Raw genomic sequence first — 20,407 nt, forward strand, 5'->3', positions numbered from 1 at the left:
TGACTTCACACTCCAGGATGTCTGGCTCTAGGTAAGTGATCACACCATCATGGTTATCTGGGTCATGAAGATCTTTTTGTATAATTCTTCTGTGTGTTCTTGCCACCTCTTAATCTCCTCTGCTTCTGTTAGGTCCATACCATTTCTATCCTTTATTGGGCACATCTTTATGTGAAATGTTCCCTTGGTGTCTCTAATTTTCTTGAAGAGATCTCTAGTCTTTCCCATTCTACTGTTTTCCTCTATTTCTTGCACTGATCACTTTGGAAGGTTTTCTTATCTCTCCTTGCTATTCTTTGGAACTCTGCATCCAGATGGGTATAGCATTCCTTTTCTCCTTTGCCTTTTGCTTCTCTTCCATTCTCAGCTATTTGTAAGGCCTCCTCAGACAACCATTTTACCTTTTTGTATTTCTTTTTCTTGGAAATGGTTTTGATCACCACCTCCTGTACAATGTTACGAACCTTTCTCCATAGATCTTCAGTCATTCTGTCTATCAGATCTAATCCCTTGAATATATTTCTCACTTCCACTATATAATCATAAGGGATTTGATTTAGGTCATACCTGAATGGTCTAGTGGTTTTCTCTACTTTCTTCAATTTAAACCACTAGACCAGTCAGGTATGACCCAAATCAAATCCCTTAGGATTATAAGTGACAAATAGACAGTTCATAAGTAGAAACAAAGAAATATTGAAATTTAGGATCTGCTAAAGATGATATGCTAAATTAGTATAGAAAAGATAGACTATATATTAATAATTAATGGTTGGTACCATCAGGTAGCCATCTGAAAAAGTAAAATAGTTCTATATTTAACACTGTACACCAGGGCAAAATGCAAATGAAAAAATGATTTGAACATAAAAAGTTAAATAATAAAAGAGCATTAGAAGAAAACTTGGGAGAATCTCTTTATAACTTTGGAGTTTCAGAGAAAGTCTTTCTGATTCAAGATCTAAATGCCATAGAAGACACCCTTGCATCTGATAAAACACCAACAACCCAATAGAATATGGGGAAAATTCACTAACAGACAAATAACAGGAAAGAAAATATAAATAGCCCTCAAAGATTCTTGTCCTATCTTATATAAGAAATGCAAAATATAATTACTGAGATTTGTAATCACCCCCACAGTTGAGAACACACTTTATTAGTAATGTGTGGGAAATTATACACTCTCATACATTTCTTATGGGAATGCAAACTGATACTGCCCTGATAAAAGGCTATTTGTCTACAACTATTGAAACAAAAAGTACATTTTTCACTGAATCAGCAATTCAACTTCTCAGTGTTTACCAATATACCTGAACATATATAAAATAAAATATGTACAAGGTCATTAATTTCATTTTTTTTTGTAATAGCAAAAGATTGGAAAAATCCAAGTATCTATCAACAGGGTACTGATTAGATAAGTTAAGGATCAATCTCACAAGGGGATATTATGACATACAAAAGAACAAGGAAGATCTATGTGCAGTGATATGGAAAGATCTTCAAGATAAGTGAAGAAAAATAAAGGTGCCAAAGAGAATGTGTAGTATGCTATACTATGTAAGAAGGAGATAAAATAAGAATATATATCCATAGTTACATAGAGAAACTCTGGAAAATACATATTTACTGGAATTAACTGACTGGGGAAATAGGATGAATGGAGAAGATGGGAGAGGGGTAGGAGCAAGAATTTTCGCTTATTGTTGTATGGGTTTTGAATCACATGAGTGTATTACTTATTCAAGAAATAGCAAACTACAATTACAGATAAATGTAAAATTCCAGATAATAATAACAAGATGAGAAAAAAAATTTCTTCACTGGGTCAGTAAAGCATGCTACAAACTTTGTCATGTTTTGAAGAACAGAAATACCAAATTATTTTGGATATGTTAAAACATTTTATAGTTAAATGTACACATTAAAAATTAAGAGCAAGGACTTTGCTGGTGGTCCAGGGGTTAATAATCTGCCTGCTAATGCAGGGGACACTAGTTAGACCCCTGGTCTGGGAAGATACCACATGCCTAAAGGCAACTAAGCCCATGCACCACAACTACTGAAAGCTTGTATGCCCTAGGGCCCGTGCTCTGCAACAAGAGAAGCCACCACAATGAGAAGCCCACGTACCACAGCAAAGAGTAGCTCCGACTTGCCACTACTAGATAAAGCCCATGCACAGCAACGAAGACCAAGCACAGCCAAAAATAAATAAAATTTTAAAAGTTGAGGGCAGCCACTAAAAGAATATATATGCATACTATAGTTTCTAAGCCATCACAGGAAACAAAAAGTAATACAGAAAGAGTTATCAATCCAATAGCAGGAAAACAGTTAAAAAAAAAAGTGGCAAAAAGAAAATACAAAACAAAATGGTGGAAACAACTCTGCACATATGACAATCATAATACATTTAAACAGGTAGAATTAACCAATTAAAAATCAGGTTTTAAAATGAATGAGACACACACAAGGCTATTTCTTGCAGCATTATTTATAATATGAAAAGACTAGAAACAATCCAAATCGTCCATCAATAGAGGTCTGGTACACCTACAAAATGAAGTACTGTACTATAAAGCTTGAAAAGGAACTAAGAATTTCTCTATATATTCTGATGGAGTGATCTACAAGACATAATATTCATTTTTTTAAAAAAGCAAGATGGAAAAATGTGTGCATAGTATGATACCACCCACATAAGAAGAGAAGAGACAGAAATACCTGTACACATACTTGTTCATATAAAAGGGAAAGATAAACCATAAGATAAAGAAATTGTTCACCCAAAAGGGGTAGAAAGGGATAGCATAAAGACAAAGGGATTAAAACTAGACTTCTTTGAGTATACTACTTTGTTTCACGGATTTGACTTTAAAACCATGTAAATATGCTACAAAATTGTGAAACTATTTTTTCTTAGAAAAAAGCAGCCCCTAAAAATCAAAAGCAAAATGAAACAAATGAATCTGTGTGTCCAAATGGTGACATAATAATAGAAACGGACTTAATTTTTTTTCTTTTTTTTTTTCATTTATTTTTATTAGTTGGAGGCTAATTACTTCACAACATTGCAGTGGGTTTTGTCATACATTGACATGAATCAGCCATGGAGTTACATGTATTCCCCATCCCGATCCCCCCTCCCACCTCCCTCTCCACCCGATTCTTCTGGGTCTTCCCAGGGCACCAGGCCCGAGCACTTGTCTCATGCATCCCACCTGGGCTGGTGATCTGTTTCACTATAGATAATATACATGCTGTTCTCTCGAAACATCCCACCCTCGCCTTCTCCCACAGAGTTCAAAAATCTGTTCTGTACATCTGTGTCTCTTTTTCTGTTTTGCATATAGGGTTATCGTTACCATCTTTCTAAATTCCATATATATGTGTTAGTATGCTGTAATGTTCTTTATCTTTCTGGCTTACTTCACTCTGTATAATGGGCTCCAGTTTCATCCATCTCATTAGAACTGATTCAAATGAATTCTTTTTAACGGCTGAGTAATATTCCATGGTGTATATGTACCACAGCTTCCTTATCCATTCATCTGCTGATGGGCATCTAGGTTGCTTCCATGTCCTGGCTATTATAAACAGTGCTGCGATGAACACTGGGGTGCATGTGTCTCTTTCAGATCTGGTTTCCTCAGTGTGTATGCCCAGAAGTGGGATTGCTGGGTCATATGGCAGTTCTATTTCCCGTTTTTTAAGAAATCTCCACACTGTTTTCCATAGCGGCTGTACTAGTTTGCATTCCCACCAACAGTGTAAGAGGGTTCCCTTTTCTCCACACCCTCTCCAGCATTTATTGCTTGTAGACTTTTGGATAGCAGCCATCCTGACTGGCGTGTAATGGTACCTCATTGTGATTTTGATATGCATTAGAAAGGGACTTTAAAACACAGGAACATTAATGTATGTCCCTAACAAGACCCATCTTAAGGTAAGGACAAAATATCCACAAAAGAGTCAAAAACTCTTTGTAAGCAATTGTATTTTTGGTGGTATGGTACTGGTATTGTTATTCTGAAACTGTGGCCTGTATATTATAGAATAAAGCAAATAAATTATTATATTATTGTTTTGAGAATGAAGATATTTATTGTGGGAGAAGGGAGATATAGATTGTTGAGGTGAAGTAAAAATCCAATAGTTCTGAATTTAAATTTGAAGGATCATGATGCCCAGGGCCCATATTTTTATTTACAAATACTGTTTCACATTAAAAAGAACAGGACTTCTGAAAGGAATGGTTGATTTCTAGTCTGAGAAATAGGAAATATACAAGTATAATCTCCAATACCTTGAATTCTCAGAAAACAAGGAGGTTATCATAGACCACTAGGGTTGTGTCAAAAGGACATGGGAACTAAAGATGGGATGACCTAAGCATCAGTAAGGAGAATAACTGTAATGGATTAAAATATATCAAATATGTGACAACTTAGGTGGTGGTGTAGAGCAGGGGGGTTGGGCAAGGGGAGCACTACTGACATCTAGTTAGTAGAGGCCAGGAATGCTGCTAAACATACAAAATGTAGAAGACAGCCCCCACAACCAAGAATCATCCAGCCCCAAATGTCAATAGTGCCAAGAGAAACCCTGACTTGGATTAAATTGGTAAGCTTCTAGGAAAGTATTAATTATCAACACTGACTGAAGAAGAAATTGAAATCTTTTCATAAATCTACCTGTTTCCAAAAGACACCAAGCCACCAAGTTCTGCCAGATGAGTTCTACCAAGACTTCAAGGAACACATGCTTTTCTTTCACATAAACAGTTTTAGAGAACAGAAAAGGTGGGAAACTACCAAATTCATTTCACAAGCAAGCAAAATCTGGTTGCTGAAACCAAACAAGAACACCATAAAAATAAAAGATTATAGGCTGATATAATTTAAAAACAAAAGTGAAGAAATCCTAGAAATACATTAGTAAATTGAATCTAGTGCATATTATAAGAATAGTTTGTCATGACAAACTGTGGTTTACCTTATGAATAAAAATATGGATCATCAAAAGGAGATATATTGATGTAATTCACACACCAACCAAGTAGAGGAATAAACTATTTAACTTTTTCAATACATGCAGGAAAAGCAGCCAATGAAATTCAGCTTTCATTCATAATAACATTAATGATAAAATTAATTAATTGGCTAAGATAAAAGCCAATTAATTAATTTTATCATTAAAAATTAATGATAAAAGCCAAGGAGAGAAAGAAATTATTTTAAAGTGATAAATGTATCTTCCAGAAACCTACTTCAGATATACCTAATAGTGAAATATTAGAATCAGTCCATTAAAGTCAGGAACAAGAAATGATAACCACCATCCCCACTACTAAGCCCTAATAAGGCCTCTTGAAGGAGGTCTCCATTAGCTCCACTACAGAGCCACTGGGTGGGCGATACACAAACTGGAGAACAATTACACAAAAGAAGTTCTCACACTTTTATTAAAGTTCTAGGCCCCACAACAGACTTCCCAACCTGGGGATCTGACAAAGGGACTGAGTATCCCCAGGGAATCTGACTTTGAAGGTCAGCGGGATTTGATTACAGAACTTTCACAGGACTGAGGAAACAGAGACTCTTGAAGGGCACAAACAAAACCTTGGGTGCACCAGGACCCAGGAGAAAGGAGCAGTGACCCCACAAGAGACTGAGCCAGACTTGCCTGTGAGTGTCCAGGAGTCTCCAGCAGAGGCCTGGGTTGACAGTGGCCTGCGTGGAGTCAGGGGCACTGACTACAACAGTCCTGGGAACTGCAGCATGCTGTAATAAGTCCTTTTGAAGGAGGTTGCCATTAGTGCCGTTACCCCTACCATAGTTTAGCTTCAGGCCATGCTACAGGGAGGGAACACAGCCCCACCCACCAGCAAAAAAATTGGATTAAAGACTTACTGAGCATGGCCTTGTCAACCAGAACAAGACCCAGTTTTCTCAACAGCCAATCCCTCCCATCAGGAAGCTTCCACAAGCCTCTTAAGCTCATCTATCAGAGGGTAGACAGAATGAAAACCACAATCACAGAAAACTAAACAAATTGATCACATGAACCACAACTTTGTCTAATTCAGTGAAACTATGAACCATGCCATGTGAGGCCACCCAAGATGGACAGGTCATGGTGGAGAGTTCTAACAAAATGTGATCCACTAGAGAAGGCAATGGCAAACCACATCAGCATTCTTGCCTTGATAACTCCATGAACAGAATGAAAAGGCAAAGACAAAAAATTATGACACTGAAAAAAAAGAAAAAAAAATTATGACACTGAAAGATGAACCCCCCCCCCCCAATAGATCAGTAGGTGTCCAATATGCTACTGGAAAAGAGCAGAGAAATAGCTCCAGAAGGAATGAAGAATCTGAGCCAAAGCAGAGTCAAAGCCCAGCTGTGGATGTGTCTGGTGGTGAAAGTAAAGTCCAGTGCTGTAAAGAACAATATTGTATAGGAAGCTGGAATGTTAGGCCCATGAAAGTGGTCAAAAAGGAGATGGCAAGAGTGAACACTGACATTTTAGGAATCAGTGAATTAAAATAAACAAGAATGAGCGAATTTACTTCAGATGACCATTATATCTACTACTTTTGGCAAGAATCCCTTAGAAGAAATGGAGTAACCCTCACAGTCAACAAAAGAGTCTGAAATGCAGTACTTGGGTGCAATCTCAAAAACGACAGAATGATCTCTGTTCATTTCCAAGGCAAACCATTCAACATCACAGAATTTCAAGTCTATGCCCTAATCGCTAATGCTGAAGAAGCAGAAGTTAAATGGTTCTATGAAGACCTACAAGACCTTCTAGAACTAACACCAAAAAATATGTCCTTTTCATCATAGGGGACTGGAATGCAGAAATAGGAAGTCAAGAGATACCTGGAATAACAAGCAAGTTTGGCCTTGGAGTACAAATGAAGCATGACAAAGGCTAACAGAGTTTTGCCAGGAGAATGTGCTGGTCAAAGCAAACACCCTCTTCCAACAACACAAGAGATGACTCTACACACGGACATCACCAGATGGTCAATACAGAAATCATATTGATTATATTCTTTGCAGCCAAAGACGGAGAAACTCTATGCAGTCAGCAAAAACAAGGCCAGGAGGTGACTGTGGCTCAGATCATGAGCTCCTAATTGTAAAATTCAGACTTAAATTGAAGAAAGTAGGAAAACCACTAGGTTATTTGGGTATGACCTAAATCAAATCCCTTATGATTATACAATGGAAGTGACAAGTAGATTCAAGGGATTAGATCTGGTGGAGTACCTGAAGAACTATGGACAGAGGTCTGTAACATTGTATAGGAGGCAGTGATCAAAACCATACCCAAGAAAAAGAAAGTCAAAATGGTTGTCTGAGGTGGCCTTACAAATAGTTGAGAAAAGAATAGAAGCAAAAGGCAAAGAAGAAAAGGAAAGATATACCCATCTGAATGCAGCATTCCAGAGAAGAGCAAGGAGAGATAAGAAAGCCTTTTGGGGTGAAAAATGCAAAGAAATAGAGGAAAACAATAGAATGGGAAAGACTAGAGATCTCTTCAAGAAAATTAGAGATATCAAGGGAACATATCATGCAAAGATGGGCTCAATAAATGACAGAAATGGTATGGACCTAACAGAAGCAGAGGAGATTAAAAGAGGTGGCAAGAATACAGAATTATACAAAAAATATCTTAATGACCTGGATAACCGCATTGGTGTGATCACTCACCTACAGCCAGACATCCTGGAATGTGAAGTCAAGTGGGTCTTAGGAAGCATCACTATGAACAAAGCTAGTGGAGGTGATGGAATTTCAGCTGAGCTATTTCAAATCCTAAAAGATGATGTTGTGAAAGTGCTGCACTCAATATGCCAGCAAGTTTGGAAAACTCAGTGGTGGCCACAGACCTGGAAAAGGTCAGTTTTCATTCCAATCCCAAAAAAAGGCAATGCCAAAGAATGTTCAAACTACCGCACAACTGCACTCATTTCACATGCTAGCAAATTAATGCTCAAAATCCTTCAAGCTAGGCTTCAACAGTATAAGAACTGAGAACTTCCAGATGTACAAACTGGATTTAGTAAAGACAGAGGAACCAGAGACCAAATTGCCAACATCTGTTGGATCATAGTAAAAGCTAGAGAATTAAAAAAATAAATCTGCTTCATAGACTATGCTAAAGCCTTTGACTGTGTGGATCACAAATTGTGGAAAATTCTGAAAGAGATGGGAATACCAGACCACCTTACCTGCCTCCTGAAAAATCTGTATGCAGGTCAAGAAGCAACAGGTAGAACAGGACATGGAAAAATGGACTGGTTCAAAATTGGGAAAGGAGTACATTAAGGTTGGATATTGTCACCCTGCTTATTTAACTTCTATGCAGAGTACATCATGCAAAATGTCGGACTGGATGAAGCACAAGCTGGAATCAAGATTGCCGGGAGAAATATGAATAACCTCATATATGCAGATGACACCACCCTTATGGCAGAAAGTGAAGAGGAATTAAAGAGCCTCTTGATGAAGGTGAAAGAGGAGAGTGAAATAGCTGGCTTAAAACTCAATATTCAATAAACTAACATCATGGCATCCAGTCCCATCACTTTATGGCAAATAGATGGGGAAACAATGGAAACAGTGACAGACTTAATTTTCTTGGGCTCTAAAGTCGCTGCAGATGGTGACTGTAGCCATGAAATTAAAAGATGCTTGCTTCTTGGAAGAAAAGAAATGACAAATCTAGACAGCACATTGAAAACAGAGACATTACTTTGCCTACAAAGGTCCATATAGTCAAAGCTCTGGTTTTTCCAGTAGTCATGTACCAATGTGAGAACTGGAGAATAAAAAAGGCTGAGTGCTGAAGAACTGATGCCTTTGAACTGTGGTGCTGGAGAAGACTCTTGAGAGCCCCTTGGATTGCAAGGAGATCAAACCAGTCAGTCCTCAAGGAAATCAACCCTGAATATTCACTGGAAGGACTGACACTGAAGCTCCAATATTTAGGCCACCTGATGGGAAGAATGGACTCATTGGAAAAGACCCTGATGCCGGGGAAGATTGAAGGCAGGAGGAGAGGGGAATGACAGAGGATGAGATGGTTGGATGGCATCACTGACTCAATGGACATGAATTTGAGCAAACTCTGGGAGTTGATGAAGGACAGGGAAGCCTGACATGCTGCAGTCCATGGGGTTGCAAAGAGTAAGACATGACTGAGTGACTTAACAACAACAACAATCTCCACCATAAGAGTTATAAAGATTTGAAAGATAAACTCACAACTGTTACTATTTGCAAAATATATGACTGTATATTTAGAAAATCCATAAACATCACCTTTAAACCAGTACACAGAGTAAGCTAAGATAGAAAGTAGATTTAAGGTAAACATACAAAATCATTTTCCTATATATGATAATAACTTTTAAAATATAATAGGCAAAAATCTTAATAGCAACAAAAACTATAAACTACCCAAAAAATAAGGTTACAAAAAAGTACAAGTCTTTCATGGAGAAAACTATAAAGTTTACTGAAAGAAAAGGTTTGAATAAATATACATTGTTTGTAGACATGAAAGCTAAATATTCTCAATATATTCATTTTCCCCCAAATGAATCATAAATTCAGTGCAATCTCAATAAGTCAGGATTTTCCTTAGAACCTGACCAGATTAATCTAAAGTTCTTATGTAAGACTAAAGCTCAGGGATAGCCAAGGCAGTTCAACACTGGTGAAGGAATAGAGAAATAGATTAATGAAACAGACTAGTGATCCAGAAACAGACTCATGGGTACTTGACATAGCCTTTCAACTCAATGAGAAAGGAATACTCATTAAGTAGTATTAGTGCACTTGGCACTAACATTTAGGAAAACATAAAATTTCAATCTGAACCCATTTGTAAAAATAAATTATAGAGGAATTAAGAGAGCTATGGATCAAAAGCAAAATAATTACAAAAATTACAATACAATTAGGTATTACAAAAAACAATAATGTGTTGATGATCTCGAGGGCAAGAAAGTTTTATCAGTTTTTTAGTTCTGTCATAACAAATTACCACAAATGGGTGGTTTAAAACAACAGCAATTTATTCTCCTTGTTTGGAAGTCAGAAGTCCAGTATCAAGATTTCAACAAGGTTGGTTTATTCTGGAAGCTCTGAAAGAGAAACTGGTCCATGCTTCCCTCCTGGCGTCTTGTGGTCACTAGAAATCCTTGGTAATCCTTGGTTTGTAAATGCATCACTTCCATCTCTGCCTCTGTCTTCACAAGGCCTTCTCCTCCCTATATGTCTTCTTTTCTTAGAAGGTCACTGGATTTAACGCTCAATAGGAAAATTGAGCATGACCTCATCTCCAGATCCTTAAATACATCTGCAAAGGCCCTTTATCCAAATAAAGTCTCATTCACAAGTTCTGGGTAAACATATCTTTTGTTGGGCCAACATTCAACCTTTATATACAGGCTTTCTAAAATAAGACAAAAATGAAGACTCATAAATTTAACTTCATTAAAACTAAAAGCTATATGAATAAAAGATACCATAAATAATGTTAACAGAATACCACTTATGGGAATACATGTGCCTTATCTCTTTTGGACTTCTTTTTTTAAGTTAAAATACAGAATATGCAATTTTTTACAAAACAGCACAAATAGAGAAATGGCCAAGTATATGAATAGTTATTATCCAGATGAAATAAAATAAATAAACATAATATCACACAAATTAAGTAAGCATAAAAAGATGTTCAGTGACATTGCTATTCAGATAAATTGGACCTAAGGTAAGATACCATTTTACATCTATCTGATTGCCCAAAATTAAAGTTTAATAATATCATATATTGGTAAGGATGGGGGAAATGGAGGCTTTCATATACTACTGGTGGATGCAGATCATTTAAATGGCTTTTTGGTTATATCAAAATTTTAAATGCCTATTTCCAAAACACCTGCATGCATTCACAAGAAGACATATATGTATGTCCACTGAAGTATTGTTTTCAAGAACTCTAACCTGGAAGCAAACTGAATGTTCATCAACAGAGGAAGGCCTACATAACCCTCGGTATATGAAGTAGAGCTCTATGTAATAATATGACTAGATCTTCATGACATAACTTTGGATGAATAAGGTATTCTGCACAACAGTATGTACAATACTATACTGTATTAAAAGAATACACAGAAAACAATATTTTATATGCATTGCTGTGTGTGTGTGTGTGTAAATCCATAGGGAAAAATCAGAAATGATAAAAACCAAACTTATAAAAGTGGTTACCATCGAGAAGGGAGATAAAGAGGACTGTGATTATGGGTGAAAGACATGGGGAACCTTATCTGTAATATTTAAATTTTTTTCATGAAGAGTGTGTTTATATATTTTTTTAATTTAAAGAGAGTGAATGGGAAACAATAGAAAGAAGGCAGTGTGTGAACTAATTTTTTCAAGAAATTTAATAACAAAAGGTTTATTATTAATAATAAGAGAATAACTAAGCAAACTGGAACATCTACCAGAGGGAAGATTAATGTAGAAAATTAACATAAAATGGAAAACATTTATAAAATATGAAGTTGAAAAAATTTTGGATTTTGGAGAATTAGTATGATTGAAACTTTCAGGTAATATAAGGGAGCAACAATAAAATATTCCCAGGAACTTGAAAATAAATGTTTTTCAAGAGTTAAACTATAGGGATTTCTCTGATGGTCCAGTGGCTAAGACTCTGCACTCTCAGTACAGAGGGACTGGGTTTGATCCCTGGTCAGGGAGCTAGATCCCACATGGTACCACTAAGAGCTAATGAAATTAAGTATATAAATAAATATTTTTAATGTATAGTGAATCAAATGGAAAAAAATCACCTTCAAGAAACATGGCTTCCATATAAGCAAGACTTGACTATAAATTGATTGGAAGAATATGTCAGTGAACCATGGAAGCACAGAAAAGGGAGAGTCAGTGAAGCCACCAGACTTGTTAATTATTCATCTTCATGTGCCTTAGTTTCTCCATCTCTAAAACCAGGTTAATCATAGTATTCACTTCATAGGGTTATTGTATAACACAAAATAGCACTTGTAAGGAGTGAGGCTTATACATTATGAAAGAGAAGGAATGTGGTGGTATGAACTGTCACTGTTCTATTTACAATTAGGATCCCGATTTTAACACATCAGTCTCTCATGAGGTAATCGGCATGATCAGCCTCCTGAGTCTGACCTGTTCAGGGACACTGAAGAGATCAAGTTTCCCAGACAGAAAGGCCCATCCTGGAAAGCACCAAAGTAATGGTTGAAAGCACCAAGGTAAATGCCATTCAACAAGGCATCTTGGTAACCAGACAGTTACCTTTCTTGGTTACACACTACCTTTGGCTTTTCTAATTTATTCATACTGCTGTAAAACTTGGTGGGGAGGGTGGTCTATGCAGAAAGAGTAAAAAGCTAGAAAAAATAAGCTAAATATTAACAGGTGGTTGTGTGAAGGAATTATGAGTGATTTGCTCTACTTTTCTATACTTTCCAAATTTTCTTTAGTGAACATATATTACTTTACTATTTTAAAAGTATTTTTAAAGGATGATGAGGTGAAGAAAAACAGAGGGCAGTAGTTTCAAGGAGACAAGGGTAGAGAAAGGGCTTTTGAAGTGACACACCAAGAGTAAGATGTCAGGGAGTTAGGACCAGAGCAGGTCAGTAGGACCTACCTATTCTTTCTAACAAAATAAAGTAGCTTTCTCTGGAAAGACTTTTTCTTCCCATGTGTACCTGGGCCATGAAGTGGCTGTTATTTTCCAGTCACGGAGGGTTTGATTAGACTGTGAATGCAATGGAAACTATTCGCTTGAGAATTCTATCACTGCGACTAACTATATCACTGACTGGCGTTGAACCTGAAAGTTCCAGACCTGAGTTCCTGAGCATTTACTCCCTCCTTCTTCATCATCATTACCAAATATTTGCTAGTCACATCCTAGGTGCCTGATTTTATGCTAATTTGGGCTTGGGTGAAGGTCGGAGGGAGCTTACTAGGAAAGACTATGTTCCAATATAACATAAAAATTAAATTAAAAAAAGATAAACGAAAATGCAAAATCACTGTGGCCTAGGTGAGATGGCTAGGGAAGGTTAGAATCACAGATTTTCAGAGTTGGACCTGAAAGGTCAATCGGTCTAATTCTCTTAACTTTATTTTTTTTCCATTTATTTTTATTAGTTGGAGGCTAATTACTTTACAATATTGTAGTGGTTTTTGCCATACATTGACACGAATCAGCCATGGATTCACATGTGTTCCTCATCCCGATCCCCCCTCCCACCTCCCTCTCCATCCCATCCCTCTGGGTCTTCCCAGTGCACCAGCCCTGAGCACTTGTCTCATGAATCCAACCTGGGCTGGTGACGAGAACAGCATTGAAACAAGTATACTATCAAGGGTGAAAAAGCCTTGACTTTAAAGACTTGCAGGGTCTGGGTCAGAGATCAAGATGTGAAGGTTGGTCAGTAAACAAAGGGAGCAAAAGTCCTGGGGCCGGGACCCCAAGCGGTGTGCGGACCGATTACCCTGCGGCCAGTGATCTGCATTACCTACAGGTCTCTTTTCTAGCTTCCTTTTCTGCCTTTATTTTCAGCTGAGTCTTTGTTGCCTCAGCCTTGTGACCTACGTTCGCACGAGGGAGCCTTCCAAAGCCGTTATACAATCTCCTCCAGCTGCTCTCAGGCCAATTCCCGCCTGGGCCACTCGCTTCCTCAAAGCACACTGCTGCCCTCTCCTTCCCCAGCGCGCCGATTCGCCGCTTTCTGAGGAATAAACCTTAGAGAGTTGTTTCTTTTTTGGTTTGGATCGGAGTAAGGAGATTAATCTGAGCTTTGAGTCAAAAGGATAAAATATAATAAAGACCCGGAAATTCCAATTCTTTAGACCTTGAACGCAGACGATCGTTCTTTCAGGTTTGAAGTTACCGTCGGTTTCGAAAGCTAGGCGGGCAGAAAAACAGCCTCCCTGACATCCTGTATGCGCAGCAAGTGTGGACAACTGAAATAGTCATCTGAGGTGTTTCGAAAATAAACTCCTGATAGCACATTGCCTACGATGACACATTCTCCGCTGCGGGGCGGACAGGGTCGCCGGGGGGCGGGGCGAGTCCGGCCGCCGCGCGCAGCTGCTGGGACCCTGCGGCGCCAGCCCCGCCTCCCGCTTGCGTCTCGCGAAAGGTGGAGGCGGAGCCGCGGCCGGTGACCTGCAGCTCTGGGCCGCTGCGGTCTTCAGTCTCGCTGAGTGGAGCGGAGGATGCAAGAGCTACCCGCGGAGGCCAGACCAGCTTAAGGGAGGCGGCGAGCGGCGCCAGAGGCACTTTGGCTGGGTGCTACAGTGCGGGAGGCACGCGCGGGCGCGGAGGAGTGGTGGCCCCCGGGAGGCCGCAGTGGCCTGGCACTCGGGCTTCCCACATTGAGGGCGGAGCTGCGTTGACACCTCCTTTCTTGGAAGATCGTGGGCCCCTGTGGCACTCTGGCCAGTCGTCTGAGGGGATTGGAAACCCAGCGCGATGAGGAGTCGGAGTAACTCCGGGGTCCGGCTAGACGGCTATGCTAGGCTGGTGCACCAGACCATCCTGTGCCATCAGGTAAGGGAATGGGTGTCGCCTGTGATCACCGAGGATGTGCAGTGTGATAACCTGAATGGAGACCCTGGGTGAACCCGTGTGCGTGTGTGTGTGTGTGTGTGTGTGTGTGTGTGTTTTGCAGGTTCTCCTTCCCTCTAGCTGGGGAGGCCGTAAAGGACCTTGAAGCAAAGAGGTGTTGGGACCAGAACAGAACCCGAATCAGGCACCATTAGCCAGGAGTCCAGAGTTAGAGCTTCTAAGCTCCCCTCCCCGTGCCCCCGCGTCCCCCATATCACAGCTAGGTTCCAGGGGTCAGAGTTGTATGATGCTTTGAAGCTTGTTTATGGACACCGACTCCGACCAGGCCCCAGGCCTGGGAGCCCTCTCCTTCCCCTCCGCCAAAGAAAAAAAGAAGTAGAGGAACTTTTAGCCATCTTTAGACTGTTGTGAAGATCTGAGGTACCGTATGTACTTCATTATAGTTTTTCTACTCTTTTACAGTCCTCTGCTCTACCAGCTGAGCTATCGAAGGGAGCAGTTTTTCTACTCTTTTAATGCTGATTTTTCATTGATAGTTCATTCTTTCTAACTGGAAAGTTAAAACATCTCCTTTCTTTAAAGAATTCCCACATTTCAGACTAGTAAGGCTTCAGCCAGCTCTTTCCCCTTATTCAAGATAGCATTTGCTTGCACTTGGTCAGAAGAGATTATAAACTCAGGAGTGGGGACATAGAAGAAAAACCAAAGTCCCCCAGTACCCATTTGATACACTCTGTTTCCTCATATTAACACCCTATGGTTACCTGCCTGTCCCCTTTTTCTCACCCTTACAGAACCCAGTGACTGGCTTACTTCCAGCCAGCTATGACCAGAAAGATGCCTGGGTCCGGGATAATGTGTACAGCATCTTGGCTGTGTGGGGTTTGGGCCTGGCCTACCGGAAGAATGCAGACCGAGATGAGGATAAGGCAAAAGCCTATGAACTGGAACAGGTACTTAATAAAAATACAAAACTCTGGAACTGGGGGGCAGGAGTGGCAGAGACAGAAGTAATTGTAGTCCACAGGAACTTAGAGAGTGTTTTGCTTTTCTCCCTCCTTCACCTTGCTGAAATTGCACTCCATAAAGCTTTCCTGTATTGTACTGAATATTTTTTTTTTTTGCAGTGGAAACTTGAAACTTGCTGATTCAGGGAGAGAGGGCAGTCTGTTCTGTTACAGTGGCAAATCCTATCCTCAGATCTTTGCTAAATTTTGTAATCCTCTTTCCAAATAAATGTATTTTGTAGTCTCCAGCATATTTATTCTCATTGAGAGGAATGTTTGGAGGCAGGTATCTACTATTTTACTTCCTTTCTGAAAAAGGTAGGTGGTATTTATATGAGGGTATGGAGAAGGAAATGGCAACCCGCTCCAATATTCTTGCTTAGAGAATCCCATGGACAGAGGAGCCTGGCAGGCTACAGTTCATAGGGTCGAAAGAGTTGGACACAACTTAGCCACCACCACCACCACCATATGAGGGTAACTGATATAAATTAGCAGACTTTCCCAACTAGACACAAGTAAAGACTTTGTTGATTTTTATACCTTAAGCTACTGTTTCCGAGTCTGTTGTGTGTCCTCACCCCCATATCCACCCCAACCTTTTGGGGTAAAATAAGGTCAGATTCAGCAGATGCTTTTAAGCCAACTTTTAAGGCCTTCCACTCAGTTAAAAAAAATCCTCTATAGAACTATTAATATTTAGAGACAGGATGCTGTGTCCTCTTGAATGACCAAGAAAGTAATATTCTGGACTACATGGGATTCTTAATGTTAAGATATTCTGCTGTCAGTTGTAAGGTGTATGTGAATTCTTTTCCATTAGGGGAAAAGATTCTCTCCCTATCGGCCATTTTCTCAAGAGGTCTCCCTAAAGTTAGGCAGTCTGAACTCTGGTCTTCATCTGTAAATCAGAATATTGAGATTTGGTTGTTTTTAAGGACACTAACGTATTGTGGGGTTATAGTCCTCGGCAGTAGGAAAGAGTCATTGTGTTGTCCTCTACAATAGCAAGTACCTCTTATTCCGTTAAGTCATAATTGAGAGGTACTTCAGTCCACTGAAAAAAGCTCTTGGAGTTTTTTCTCTAACCCAGGAAGTACAGATCAACATTTCTGTGACTTACAGAAAACATACATAACCATTATGAGAATTTGGAAAATATAGAGTGTTAAAAAGAATCTGTAATGCTACTGCCCTCCCCCATCCTATGTCTGACTCTGTTTTGCTATTTCGATCTCAATATTTTGTTACGTTTTGCTAGAAATTTATATTAGTAAAACAATAACTAAGATTTTATACCCAATATGATTTGACAGATTTCTTTTTCAATACTGTTGGAAGAAATCTGTGTCTTACCAGTCATTCTGCAAAGCTGACGTTTTTCCTCATGTGTCTCAGGAAGAAAATATTTAACAGAGGACGAGGACAAGAAGTTGTTCATTCTAAAATTTTAATGTTCTGTTAAGCAATTTTTCACACAGCACAAAAATATTTTCTATACCACCACAATGATAATCTTGGAATAACTAAAAAACATTATAGCAATAGGAAACATCTTTTAAAAAGAAACGTTTCTCTGAGAATTCTAGAGGTTCTACAAAGTTTTATTATGAATTAAAACAGATTGTATTATTAAGTCTCATTAATTTTTTTCCTCAATCCTGACTTAGTTAATTTAGACTGGGGATCAGAAAACCATCTCTGTAAAGGCCAGATAGTAAATATTTTTGGCATTGTGAGTCATGTGTAGTCTCAACCTAATTACTCAGCTCTTCCACTACTATGCAAAAGCAACCAGAGACAATACATAAATGAATAAGCCTGATTATGTTCCAAAAAGTTCTATTTACAAAAGCAGGCCATGAACTAGATTTTCCCCAACTACACATGAATGGTACACTGGACTAGTGCTGGTTTGATTCTGGCTGTGGATTGGAATGACTTGAGAAGCTTTTAAGAAATACCTTTACTGGACCTCACCCTAGAACAACTTAGATAAAGCTCTGTAAGTTTAGCCCCAGGGGAATCGCTATTAGAGAAAAATCTGCCTTGTTAATTCTAAAGTGCAGCCAGGGATAATCACTGATCTATGGCTAATAAATGAGCATAAGTGAAATCAAATACAGTAAATTCATAGATTAAATTCCCATCTACTGTCAACTTTCCATTACTGTGTGGATTTTCCCAAACCACTGATTGTTAATCATTTCTGCCCTTCTAACTCTTATCTAGGTTTCTCTCTGAGAAATAATGTCAAAGAACTAAGGAAATTCTGGATGAAAGGGGGACAAGAACTTAGGTGACTATTCTATCCTAGACTGAGAAGAGAAGTATGTACATATATGTTTTTACAAATGCTGTTTCTCTTAGTCACACAGATATAAATTCACACCCATAAAAATAAATAGGCACACAAATAGAGTTAGCTCTTTGACTGCCCCCAACTGAAAAACTTCTTCCTCAGTTTTATTCTCTTTGTGTAGTCTCTCATTTTTTCTCATGGCTTTAACTGTTGCCTTTATGAGAATGACTTCCAAAGCTTCATCTTTAACTTTAACCTCACTTCAGTTTCAATCCCAGATTTTCATTTGTCTTCTGGTCAGTTGCACCTGAATATATCGTGGCTTCTCAAAATCAGGTCTGATACCTCAGCTTCCCTACTAAAAACAAACAAAATAGGCTACTAAACAACAGAAACTCACCGAATGTCCCTTTTTTCTTATTGGTGTCCTCATTCAACCAGTCATCTGGAAAACCTTACTTCGAACATTTCCATAGTGTGTTCCACGGAACACTAGATCAACTAAGTTTGGAACTATGTTAAACAGCAGGTTTCTTTACTCTATAATTTCTCCGAGCTTTTAATATACTGATATGCATTTTGAATCTAAGACAGGGATGTATTTTACTGTCTTTCCAGAATTTCCTGGACTAGTGCTGGTTTGATTCCTGGGTTGGGAAGTTCCCCTAGAGAAGGGATAGGCTACCCAGTCCAGTATTCTTGGGCTTCCCTGGTGGCTCAGACAGTAAAGAATCCACCTGCAGTGTGGGAGACCTGGGTTCCATCCCTGGGTCGGGAAGATCCCCTGGAGGAGGACATGGCAACCCACTCCAGTATTCTTGCCTGGAGAATCGCCATGGACAGAGGAGCCTGGCAGGCTACAGTCCATGGGGTTGCAAAGAGTTGGACATGACTGAGCCGACTAAGCACAGCATAGTGTTCTATAGTGTTTGAAAAGTGCTTCCCTTAAGGTGATTTTTGACTTTTCTCTCTTGCCTTTTGATACATGAAGACCAAAGTCTGTTAATTCTTACATTTTTCTTGACTCCATCCCCTCCTTTCTATTCCCTGCTGCCTCAGCATTAGTTTAAACCCTGATCACTTAACACTTTTGTGAAAACAACACATAAATTGTCTATTTTCATTCTCAGCAATCTTTCTGTAGCTCTCATTTCCCTACAAGTAAAATCCAAATGTTTTGGATTGATAGTCAAGACTCTTTAGGGTTTGGTCCTAGACTGCTTTCTCAATATTATATCATGCTGGTCCCCTGCATTCTACCCCCAGTTCCGGCCAGGTTGGTATCTTCATTACCTCTCTACCAGTCCCTTGCTGAAAATGTCTGACATATATGTAAAGACTTTTCATTGTACTATGTGTGTGTGTGTGTGAGTCGCTCAGTCGTGTCTGACTCTTTGCAATCCCATGGACTTTAGTCTGCCAGGCTCCTCTGTCCATGGAATTTTCCAGGCATGAATACTGGAGTTGGTAGCCATTCCCTTCTCCAGGAGCTCTTTTCAACCTAGGGACTGAATCCAGTTTTCCTGCATTGTGGGCAGATTCTTCACCGTCTGAGCCACCAAGGAAGCCATGCTTTCCCATAATTACTAGTAATTTATTCCCATAACATCCTGTGAGTTAAGTATCATTTTCCCTAATTTACAGGGGAAGGGACTGACATAGGGAGATGAAGTTGGCATTTGGTGGTACCGCGAATACTATCTGGGTCTTATGACTTCAAATTCAGTCCTTTTGAATTTTTCCTCCCTCCTCCAGGGAAGCCATAGACATTTCCATCTCCAAATTGTTTTATGAGCTGTTTCTTCACCTATGAAGTCTGATGTCAATCCTACTTTTTCTATGGTTCCTGTATTCATAGACTTCTCAATTTTACAGTGATCACTTCTTTCTCAGGACTGTTTTCTTGGAACTTCTAAATCACTTATGGTCAATGCCATTCAACATGTTCAGTTTTTCATTTAGCAAGCCTTGTGTAATTGTTATGTGCCAAGCCCTGCAATAGATATAAAAATTAAACAGAACAAAATGTTTATATTTAAATCTCAACTTTTTTTATTTTTTAACTTGTAAATTTACAGAAAATATTAGAAATTGTAAAATAAATATATTTGTATGTACTCTTAATCTAAGATTCACTAGTTTTTAACATTTTGTCATACTTGCATCCCCTCTATAAACATGTGAACATACAGGTGCACAGCGGTTTTTTTTGGTGAGCCATTTGAGAGTTACTTGCAGACATGAAATATGTATTTTTAAAAATACAGTCTGCTTAACCCATTAATTTAAAAGTTTATTTCTAAAAAAAAAAGTTTATTTCTGAATCTGTCTGCCTCTTTTTCTTAAGAAGTTCATAACCTAATTGGAGGCGGGGAGATGTATAAACATAGTTACATTAGGACAGATAATGTAGGTACTGTATATA

The 20,407-nt window shown here is 38.9% G+C and overlaps 1 protein-coding gene across 5 annotated transcripts in view; it reads left to right on the forward strand.

Moving 5' to 3' along the window:
- The first annotated feature begins 14,243 nt into the window (after nucleotides 1–14,243).
- PHKA1 (phosphorylase kinase regulatory subunit alpha 1) overlaps nucleotides 14,244–20,407 on the forward strand; it is a 164,199-nt gene continuing 158,035 nt past the window's right edge. For all 5 annotated transcript variants that reach the window (XM_043458195.1, XM_043458196.1, XM_043458197.1 and 2 more), the window contains exons 1-2: nucleotides 14,244–14,655; nucleotides 15,468–15,626. In XM_043458195.1, coding sequence (XP_043314130.1) covers nucleotides 14,578–14,655; nucleotides 15,468–15,626 — 237 coding nt within the window. In that variant the 5' untranslated portion in view covers nucleotides 14,244–14,577. The remainder of the gene's footprint in view (nucleotides 14,656–15,467; nucleotides 15,627–20,407) is intronic.

The sequence above is a fragment of the Cervus canadensis genome, chromosome X (assembly GCF_019320065.1).
Source record: "Cervus canadensis isolate Bull #8, Minnesota chromosome X, ASM1932006v1, whole genome shotgun sequence".
NCBI lineage: Eukaryota > Metazoa > Chordata > Mammalia > Artiodactyla > Cervidae > Cervus > Cervus canadensis.